This window comes from Priapulus caudatus, unplaced genomic scaffold, assembly GCF_000485595.1.
Source record: "Priapulus caudatus unplaced genomic scaffold, Priapulus_caudatus-5.0.1 Scaffold84, whole genome shotgun sequence".
Lineage (NCBI taxonomy): Eukaryota > Metazoa > Priapulida > Priapulimorpha > Priapulimorphida > Priapulidae > Priapulus > Priapulus caudatus.
The window spans coordinates 334541-346060 of record NW_014577145.1 but is presented as its reverse complement, the minus strand read 5'-3'; the positions used below and the strand labels follow the sequence as shown (position 1 = coordinate 346060).

At 41.2% G+C, this 11520-nt stretch overlaps 1 protein-coding gene across 1 annotated transcript in view; it reads left to right on the top strand.

The window, feature by feature from the left end:
* The window catches only part of LOC106804728 (guanine nucleotide-binding protein subunit alpha-12-like), a 15866-nt gene extending 7280 nt beyond the window's left edge, over positions 1 to 8586 (top strand). Inside the window, exons 2-3 of the mRNA XM_014806040.1 lie at positions 5293 to 5343; positions 5885 to 8586. Of these exons, the coding sequence (XP_014661526.1) occupies positions 5293 to 5343; positions 5885 to 6454 (621 nt within the window). The 3' untranslated portion in view covers positions 6455 to 8586. The remainder of the gene's footprint in view (positions 1 to 5292; positions 5344 to 5884) is intronic.
* Positions 8587 to 11520: the final 2934 nt, after the last annotated feature.

Genomic DNA, 11520 nt, shown 5'->3' with positions numbered 1-11520 from the left:
TTTAGACATTTACTGAGGACATGGTCTGACGGAGCGATTGAAAAACTTTTTTGTTTCAGCAGTGACTTATTTATGAAATTTAAACTAAGTTTAAACTAATTTATGACGCGGGTAGTGGATATAATGACCGGTCGCGACTAATGTCCGAAGGTACCAGGTAGGAGTGATTATATGTGCTCTTAAGTATGTAGCTATCTGAACATTTGCATGAGATGTGCCAAATTCCCCATGTCTCCATCTCAAAGCTAAAACGCCGTACTACACACGCGTGCGTGCACGTACACGCATGCGCGCACATACACGCATGCACGCGTGCGTGCACGTACACGCATGCGCGCACATACACGCGCGCGCGCACGTACACGCATGCGTGTACGTAGGCCCCCCTACACGCATGCGCGCACATACACGCACGCGTTCACGTACACGCATGCGCGCACATACATGCGTGCGTTTTCGTACACACATGCGCGCACATACACGCGTGCGTGCGTGTACACGCATACGCGCGTATACACGCATGCGCGCACGTACACGCGTGCTTACACGTACACGCGTGCGTGCACGTACACCCGTGCGTGCAGATAAACGCGTGTGCGCACTTACACACGCACGTTCACGGGCACGCGTGCGTGCGCGCACATACACGCGTGCGTGCGAGCGTGCGCATTAGGAGCTCGGCTGCACGTGCTTGGACAAACCCAATGCCCTCGTGGCAACACCGGCATCCTGACTCTGTGACTGTGCACGAGTCTTTGCGCCTGTGCGTGCCGTACCTCGGCTTTTATGCCACAGAGAGTCGTGTTAGCTTCCTTGCCTGTCTCGCAGTGTTGTTATTACAATAATCTGTTAGTTCTGTCTGCACGGTAGGGCGGGATTGGCATGATGGAGAGCTCCACTAAAATATCACACCCTTAAGAGGCATGATGGAGAGCTCCACTAAAAATCACACCCTTAAAAGGGATGATGGAGAGCTCCTTGAGGGCTCTCCATCATGCCTCTTGGGGTATGCTGATGGAATAATGACCAATCTTCAGTCTAGAGTGAAATCCAAAACGAAAATTGGGATGTCATGTCAATCCACTGATTATCATTCATCTTCACCTTCATTCATTCAATGGCTTCGTCATGATTACATTCTTTTCATCCAACAACCCAACACTAGCACACAGATTAATAAAAGAGTTGATCAGATGTAAAGATAAACTTGTTTTATTTATTCTGATCTTCATCCTTAGACACTCTAATCCATGTACCTGCATATTTCAGCACGAAATATCATCACAATCCATCAACAAACTAGCCAAATTACTTGTATGTAGTAGCCACGTATGTAGCCCCTCCAGCCCTACAACTGTTTCACGTCGGCAGAAAACCACTTCTCGCCACGTATAGTGGAAAACGAGCAGGTAACTTGTGGCTACCGTGTAGCTACCTATATTTGGATGCTGTTGTCTAGTTGTATAAACCAGAGGGTAGTAACCTGTACCTCTGCCGTACGTTCAGTTACTTACACACCACAAATTGTTGTGTGTCGCTAACCTTTTTGTACCCCGCTACATTGACAAATCTATGGAGTGCTATTTCAACATAATACACAGACTTTAATACTTTTGGTGCGCGATTTCAACCACTTTTATGAGGCGCGATGATGCACGAACCATGGCACAATTTCGGGTGCGCGGTGGAGCGCGAGCGCGATCGCGCCCCTTAAAAATGAAAGCCTGCAACATCACCGTCGCAGTATCAACATGCCAATACCATTTTTATATACCAATTCCCCAAAACGCTGCCAATACGCCATTATACGGTAGCTGTAAGTTACAAACACGTTCAGTAAGTTCTGTGGTCGTCCGGAACACGTCAAATACGTCTACATACGTCAATATGCGTTGGGGATAAGTTTGATATAAGTTGCACATAGGTTCAAACTTCAAAGCACGTTGCTCATAGGTTAGAAATAAGTTTTGGGTACACTAGACATTATCTCGATGTATTTCGACTTATGAGTAACTTACAAGTAACGTGTGTGAACGTGTGTCAAGGATCGCATAACTTACCTACAACTTATGGCCCACGTATGCAGGACGTATGGGCATACGCTGGCATACGTCGAAAATTTTTGTGCATGACGACCTCACCGTACTACGACGTATACCAGCGTGCTTCAGCGTGCTCTTAACTTATATATGTGGCGAGCTTGTATTGCCGCCAAAATTGTTACAGCAAAACAATCAAGACTACTGATTGACTGGTACGTGTTGTTATTTGTCAGTGCGTGAAATTTTCGATTTTGAAATTCTGGTAATCAACCAGTCGGTTCAATAACGACTCTGAATATAAATATGTAGGCTTTCTGACATATCAGGCACACCGGCATATTGGATGCAGACTAAATTTAGCATGAAATCTGTTGTAAAAATAACATTGAGGGAAATTTTTTAGAGCCTGCCCAGGTCTATGCTGAAGCAGCTGCTGCTGACCCCAGGCCATGTTTCTTGCATGTTGTATGTACACATGATTTATGTAGGTATTTTGTATTTACACATGCTACATGCTGTAGTTATTCGTTTCTGGTACACAGCCTTGGACTTCTGGACATATTTATATCTCCATCGTCAACTTTCAAACCTTACACACGCTTTGCCTAATTAAAAATAATAGTGACATGCAAGATATTGCGTACCTTTTTTCGAAAAATAACGAAATAAACGTCCTCCGTCTCTAGCCTGTGGCTGACAAGTTGTTTAGTGCAACATTGTCCAGGGATGCATATATGCATCCCTGGACAATGTTGCACTAAACAACTTGTCAGCCACAGGCTAGAGACGGAGGACGTTTATTTCGTTATTTTTCGAAAAAAGGTACGCAATATCTTGCATGTCACTATTATTTTTAATTAGGCAAAGCGTGTGTAAGGTTTGAAAGTTGACGATATATGTAGTGGTGCCACTGGCGATGCAATGAAGCGATTATCAGCAGATTTAAAATTTGTTTCAAAAAAATTAATTAAATTATATTTTACCACAAATTTTTTAATGTGGTGCAATTTATTGTAATTGAAAATATGAATTCAACGTAGAGCATTGCACACTACAATGTTTTTAGCTCATCTGACGTAGTCAGATGCAGCTTGTAGAATCGTATGATCGTCCGTGCGTCCATGCGTGTGTGCGTCCGTGTGTCCGTCAACAGTTGGGCACAAATCTTAACCGCTCGACGTACGGTCACGATATTCGGGACGTGGGGGGGTAATTCGAAAACGAGTTGGGATGTCGAAGCTGGGGGTCAAAGGTCAAAGGTCAAGAGGTGTAAAAGAAGGGGGAACATTCCTTCCTTAACTTAAGGTATAGGGAGGAAATGCAGAATTGCGGCACAAATCTAAACGGCTCGACCTAGGCTCGTGATAGTCGGTGTATAGCATCATGGTAGGAAAAGCCATCACTGTGCCGAAATTGGAGGTCACAGGTCAAAGGTCAATGGGGCACAGGGCAGATTTTACACATTTTCTGAGGACATGGTCTGACGGAGCAATTGAAAACCTTTTTTGCTTCAGCGGTGACCTAGCATTTTTATGGCTTTATTGAAAGGACCATGAAATGTACTTTCTGCTGACATGCGAAGAGTAAGTGTCGGATAACCTTTTGACCCTCAAGAGGAGGGTTAAACATGGATTTGTTTACTGTTAGAAAGAATTTGACTGCCGGGTTTGCTAGTAGAATCTATGCATGCCTGGATGTATGAGGCTACAATGTCACAGTGAAATTTCAAAAGCTAAATTTGGTTGAAGAAGGTTTATGCTCCTTAAATCGTATAATTTCTATGGCATTCTGTACTGTCGGTGTGTTACATGTAACTTAAATGCCACTGCCAGTGGCAACTGCCAGTGCATGTAGTGGTGATAATACTGTGTAGTTTTTTCCTGCGTTAATTAGTTACAGGTGGCAGCTCTCTATTTGAGCCTGTAGGCTTGCGTAGGTAAATGGATGAGTGCTTACCTATTCTGTCTTGCAAATAGTTGTTGCTACTACGTACGATGGGAGCTTCCATCTTTAATCTTAAGACACTTAAACGTATGTGCCATCTCGTGGCAACTTTCATAACGATCGCAACGAACATTCCTTTGAGAAGGTTCCTGATACCATCCCTGTGCCTTCCACTGTTTCGGCGCGTATGTGAACACATTTGGGACTAACAAGGTTTACTAGAATCCCACCACTCCACCACAGAGTCACCGCAGTAGACGTTAGATGAGCGCTGTCGCTCCGCGGCACTTGTTATTAATTCATAATACAGTTTATATTCAGGATATATAGAGTAATAGTCAAATCAGTATTGTAAGGTCACATGGAGGCACAAGAGTGGAAACGTACGCACGCAGACATAAACACAGGAGTGAGCATGTATGCATACACATCAAGAGTACATAATAGAGAAGAGTATGACACTGTTTTAACAGCGTTTTGCATAGTTTCCAACTTGTAAATATTCTATCAATATATGTGAATAAATATATTTAAACTTTAACTTGTTTTCGTCTATGATTCTCCCTTAATCATATGACACCACCAATTTTCCTGAAAATCGTATGTGTTCTTCAAAAAAGTTCTTTGAATACGACACGGTTTCACACAGTTTTCCCAAACTTTTGCATCTTCGTGGCCAAACTTGATATAGCGGCGGCAGCACCAGGTTGTAACTACGGGACGCTGGGGGCTGTTGGGGATATTAGATAAGCACAGTAACAGCACTTGTTTCGCTTTCTTATCATCAGGAACACGATGGCAACACAGCTCAAATCCGCTGCTAGCTCGCCGTGAGCACACATTTATTTTTAGCACGCTGGAAACGCAATACACACTAAATACAATTCGATGCCTAATATCCCCAGCAGCCCCCAGCGTCCCGTCAGAGACAATAGAACACTAATCCGATAACAAAGTTTGGCCGCGGAGATGCAAAAGTTTGGGAAAACTGTGTGAAACCATGTCGTATTCAAAGAACTTTTTTGAAGAACACATACGATTTTCAGGTAAATTGCTGGTGTCATATGATTAAGGGAGAATCATAGACGAAAACAAGGTAAAGTTTGAATATATTTATTCACATATTGATAGAATATTTACAAGTTGAAAACTATGCAAAATGCTGTTAAAACAGTGTCATACTCTTCTCTATTATGTACTCTTGATACACATTCATACTGTTGTTGTATCGTGTGTAAGCTTTTAATCATGATTGTATTACATGTACTCTTACATGGGTCTACATTTCCATTTTACACTTTTTCAGGGAGACTCAATTAGTTACTTTCTTGATGAATTAGAAAGAATAGGAAAGTCCGTAAGTATTAAATTTAATATTTTTAATTCCGTGTGATGTAGTAATGTATAACATTGCCTATTCCATTCATCCATAATAAATACTGCTTTAAATTAGCAAATGAATTAGTATATAATATTGATTACTATTCCAGGTAGAAATGGTTTCATTTCATTAGAGGTAATTAATCAGTTAATATAAAACACGTATTAAAAATAACATAACCTGGCTATTTATACCCATGCCATGTGTCAATGTGCCTGCAATAAGAGAAATAGCAAGTGACATGGTTGCCCTCTGTACTTTCTGTAATGCTTGCAAAATTTGGCTGAGATCTGCAGCAGTAAATTGGCTTGGGTGCCCTTCTTGGTTTGCTTGATGCAATTTCCCTAAATTCTACATGATGTACGTTTTCCATATTCTTTTACGAAAGGTGTCAGTTTTTCAAATTAAACTCCACCCAACACTTACTTTGCCATTAAACTGCCAGAAATTTTATCTGGCAGTTGATAGGGAATTATATAGCAGCATATCTATATAACGTTTTACTGGTTGCTTTTAGAACTATATGCCAACAAAGCAAGACATCCTGCATGCACGAAAGGCTACAAAAGGAGTAACGGAATATGTGATAAATATCAAGGGGATTCCATTCAGATTTGTGGACGTCGGTGGTCAAAGGTCACAGAGGCAAAAGTGGTTTCAGTGCTTTGAATCAGTGACATCGATCCTTTTTCTAGTGGCTTCCAGTGAATTCGACCAAGTGCTGTTGGAAGACCGTGTCACCAATCGTCTAATTGAATCGCGCAACATATTCGAAACAATCGTCAATAATAAGTGCTTCACGAATGTGTCAGTGATTTTGTTTTTAAACAAGCAAGATTTGCTAGAGTCGAAAGTACAGAAAGTTGCGATATCAGACTACTATCCTGAATTTGAAGGCGATCCTCATAATTTAAGAGACGTTCAGGTGTTCATTAGGAATATGTTCGACTCCGCACGTCGTGAGAGAAATAAACCACTCTTCCACTATTTCACGACGGCTGTTGACACTGAAAATATCAAGTTTGTGTTTCAAGCCGTCAAAGACACGATCTTACAAGACAATCTGAAAGCACTCATGCTGCAATAGCCTCTTGACTGTGTTGTGAGAGAAACTCAAGGCTGCCTTATAAACACTTTGTGTTAAAGACGAATGTACCATTCATGTAACATAGCAACTCTACCCAGTGATTTCTGGAGCTTACACACTCCTATAATGTTGCTCATCTGTAGGTAAATACCTTTTTTCTAAAGGCAGCTTTTGGATGTATAGGTGATATCTAGCTATTTACCACCCCACATCTATACCTAGCACCATATACTGCAAATCTAACAAGCAAAATACATTAAGATTACAAGATTCAGACCTTCGCTATTCATTGACACCTAGTATTTTGGTATTAGTGTATCCTCACCTGCCTATACACCATGTGACCCCGTTATACACTATCCATATGTTGTACACACCATGTACTGCTTCTTTCTAGTGTTATTATTCTGTTTCTTGAGTTGTGCTCATTGGCGGCTGTGCCAGCATGAGTTGTTGGCCAGTTTCTTGGTATGTAAAAAAGTCAACCAAGTTATCATCCAAAGATAATCAAGTATTGAATTTTAACTTCTTCTCCAAATAGCCATCTATTATGAACAAGTGTGGACACTGTTGTCGAATTTTATCGAAATGTTTTTTATGGAAAATCACTTGTATTTTTTGACAATAGGTAAAATGATGATTTTATAAATAAAATGTGGAGAAATAGTTTTTAGTCTCATGTATCAAGCTGTAGATCTGAACTGTGCTTGAGGAGGTGTTGCTCCTGTACACTCAGTCTTTAGAAGAAACCGTTAGTTGGATTATCAGATACGTTAGTTTATCGCTTTCCGTGAGAAGAGAAAAGACTTTTATCATTTCATTAACCATGTGTTCAGAATTTGAATGCAAATTCCTGATTGACAGTTGACTTGATATATTTGTCACATTGTGTGTGACAATGTTTAGCGACAATACAGTTTACGTTAAGGGATGTAGGAATCAAACCTATACACCTAGGCATATACATCCTGTGTGTACGTTATCGTGCATACTGACTTGGATAACAATAGATTTACCCATGGTCATTATTCTACCTGAGCTTCAACAGCTTTCTAAACTTTACAGAGTGGCTACGTGTACGAGTACTGTCTGACTCAGCTCACGGGCAACAGGTATGGTCAAGCATTTCACATGAGATCATGCGACAATCCTTGTGTACGTATGGCCTGCGCACCGAAAAATGGCATGAAATGTTGGTTAAGTTAAGTACTCTGTAGTGTTTTTACATAGTATACGGGTAGGGAAGCCGTGTTACGACACCTGAAGTCTTATTTGTGTGGCATCTTCCTTACACATGCGCCTCAGCGTTCAGTTCTTATGTGGCACATAAGGTTCTTATATGTATAAGAAAGGATTTCTAGTGGCATCAATGACTGAGCAGTTACTGGTGTTTCCTGTTACCTAGGCAAGCCGGGTTTAAACCTCAGACATATTTGCTTTACTTTTTTACTAGTGTATTTTACATGTTTATATTATAATTAACGCAAGGTATTCCTATATTTGAGGACAGATATATACATGTAGATTTTCCACTTTGCATTGGTATTTTAATTAAGAGAATTCAGATAAAAAATAAATCAAAATAATAAAATTAATAATATACTTCAAGTTCTACATATAGCTGTCCATTAGAAAGTGTAGAGACAGAGTACGAGTCTGAGTTCATTTATTCCTGTATGTATCATGAGATCGTGTATGAAATGCATGAGATGCATAGCCTGCGAGCTGAGGTGTACCGTAACTGTACTCATAGCCACGGCCAAACTTTTATGTATTCAGTGTAGTACCCGGTATGGTTTATCCCAGGGTAGGTTGTTTGCATCAAAGGAAATACAAAGATTTGAGTGAGCATATTTTGGCAAATTTCAATGTCTTTCCTGATAAATCATGTATAATGTAGCTCTGTGTCCCTGGTTTGCACATTCCTGGACCCGATTGCACTAAGGAAATAGTCATGTACGCAGTCATTATTGTGCATGCCTGTGTAGTTACATAATATATGAGTTATGGTTGTAATGCTAGATTTTGCTAGCTAATGCTTGTTGTGTAAATGAAATTTTGTTACGTGTATAAGAATAAAATAAGTTTTTAAGATATATAAATAAAGTTAATGTCTTTACAGAATAACTTGATACGATTGTAAACTACAATATATTATTTTAATTACTGTCGGGTCTAAAAAAGATGGTTAGTACGGTACTTCCTGTGATTCTAGTATTTCACGATACATTATTTATCATTGAAATACACGTACGGAGTTCGCGAAATACAAGACTGCGAGGAGGACCAGACTATGGGACATCTCCTGGAATGCCCCCTATTACCGGAGCCCTGTAGACCTGGAGACCTTGAGGTTTTCAACCACCCATGCAAGGCCCTGTGTGCTGCAGTGGCTAGGTCGAGTGTAGTGTAGTGACCCGAGAAAAGAGATATTGAAATTCATGCACACACTGTCGTAGTCCTTTTAATGGTAGAACATTTCAGAAATGTTAAGCTCAATATTATGGGATGTCGAGCGCTAAGGAACCTACACTAGTGGAATTTAGCTGGTCGTTATGATATTAATAATTATTATAAAAGAAGCCCAAAAGACAGCCATGTTGGCAGAGGTTAAAACATTGAATGACACACATCTAAATGTAGATACCAAAGTATCAAATTACAGTAACAGACGCTCAGGTTATTCAATTTAGTAAACCTAAATAGCAAAATTAAATCTTTTTCTAGCCGGCTACTACGATCCACACCCACACGGCCACAGTGTAACTGTAAGTTGTAGGTGAGTAAGTGAGTTGTCTGTTGATCAAATTCAACTTGAACTTTGCCTCTCTCCGTCTTCGACTTAGTCCAAGAGTAGTCTTTATGAGGTTATGATGTTGAAATTGTAAAATAGTGATGAAAAATGATAGCGAAAAGAATAAAGACTAACTTCAACAAGTAAGGCTGTGTAGCAGACGAAAATGAAGATAGAACAACTGAACACTGAACACTGACTGAAGAATTAACAGCCAAGGTGGCGTTTTACACAAACTGGTCGTCATATTAAAAATTATTATATTTATAATATAATTAATAATATTTCATAATATATAATATTAATAAACAATTTACCACCATAAACACATATAGGGCTAGTTTCGATATTGCCTAAAACCAGTACGTGTAGCCTGTTTCTTTATCCATTAGTAACAAATGTAAATAATGGTCTGCGTATGTAACACCTGGTGCACTGTATTGGCCAATAACCAACACCAAAATATAAAAGAATTATTCGGTCTACTGGTGCACGTAACACGTGGTCCTGAATACGAACGAGGTCATACTACAAATATGCTTAAATGGACATAATTTTAGCTTAAATGGACCTAAAAATTGCTTAAATGGACCTAAATATGCTGATTTAGCTAAATAGGTGCTGATTCAAGCAGAATAAGTGCTTATTGATGCAAAACAACTGCTGATTGATACAAACAACATGTTCAAATAGCTTATATCAGCAGAATAAACGCCCATTCACGCTAAACAAATGTCCATTTCAGCAAATATGTCTCCCTCTTGCTGATATCAGCACTAACAAAGGTCCATTTCAGCATAATTGTCTCCCTTTTGCTGATATCAGTGCTAAGAAAAGTCCATTTCAGCATAAATGTCTACCTTTTGCTGATATCAGCGCTAAGAAGGGACATATCAGCAGTTATATGCTAATTAGGCAAACATTTTTAACATTTTGCACACGGCACGCACTCCACGCAGGCCGGAGGAAGTTTAGAGTAGTACAGAGGCGTTTTTATCTAAGCGAAATCGGTAAATCGGTTTCCTAAATCACGTGATCAGCGGTTTGGTGAAAGCGCTTTTGTTACATAAAAACAATGCAAGATGGCAGACCAGCAAAATGATTTGCAGAAGAAATTTATATTTTTCGTTTTCGACTAACTTATTATTCTTATATAATCATTTATTAAGAAAACTACTTAATAACTTACGTTTGACTATCTGCCATATTGAATGTTGAAATCGTCTGAAATCGCTCGCTGGGCGATTTCGACGGTTTCGCAAAGCACTTTCGCAAGCCGTCTAGATAAAAACGAGAAACGACCAAAGCGCTTTTACGAAACCGTCTAGATAAATGCCCGGTAAATGGAAGATTTGCGAAACCGTAAAGCGCTTTTGCTTAGATAAAAACGCCTCCAGTAGGTGGAGTAGGGAGAAGCTAGTGAAGAATGAGGAAGGGGAGTAGGGAGAAGTTGGTGGTGGAGAAGGACAGAAGGAGGAGGGGGAGAAGCTAGTGGAGAATGACGAAGGGGTGAAGGGAGAAGCTGGTGGAGAAGATGGAGGGGGAGAAGCTGGTGGAGAAGAGAGAAGGTGGTGGAGAAGGAGGCGGGGAGAAGCTGGTGGAGAAGGAGGAGGGGAGAAGCTGGTGGAGAAGGAGGAGGGGTAGAAGCTGGTGGAGGATGAGGAAGGGGAGAAGGGAGAAGCTGGTGGAGAAGGAGGAAGGGGAGAAGGGAGAAGGTGGTGGAGAAGGAGGAATTAGGGGAGAAAGGAGAAGCTGGTGGAGAAGGAGGAGGGGAGAAGCTGGTGGAGAAGGAGGAGGGGGAGAAGCTGGTGGAGAATGAGGAAGGGGAGAAGGGAGAAGGTGGTGGAGAAGGAGGAGGGGGAGAAGGGAGAAGGTGGTGGAGAAGGAGGAATTAGGGGAGAAGGTGGTGGAGAATGAGGAAGGGGAGAAGGGAGAAGCTGGTGGAGAAGGAGGAAGGGGAGAAGGGAGAAGGTGGTGGAGAAGAAGGAATTAGGGGAGAAAGGAGAAGCTGGTGGAGAAGGAGGAGGGGGAGAAGCTGGTGGAGAAGGAGGAAGGGGAGAAGGGAGAAGGTGGTGGAGAAGGAGGAGGGGGAGAAGGGAGAAGGTGGTGGAAGAGGAGGAGAAGCTGGTAGAGAAGGAGGAGGGGGAGAAGCTGGTGGAGAATGAGGAAGGGGAGAAGGGAGAAGCTGGTGGAGAAGGAGGAAGGGGAGAAGGGAGAAGGTGGTTGAGAAGGAGGAATTAGGGGAGAAAGGAGAAGCTGGTGGAGAAGGAAG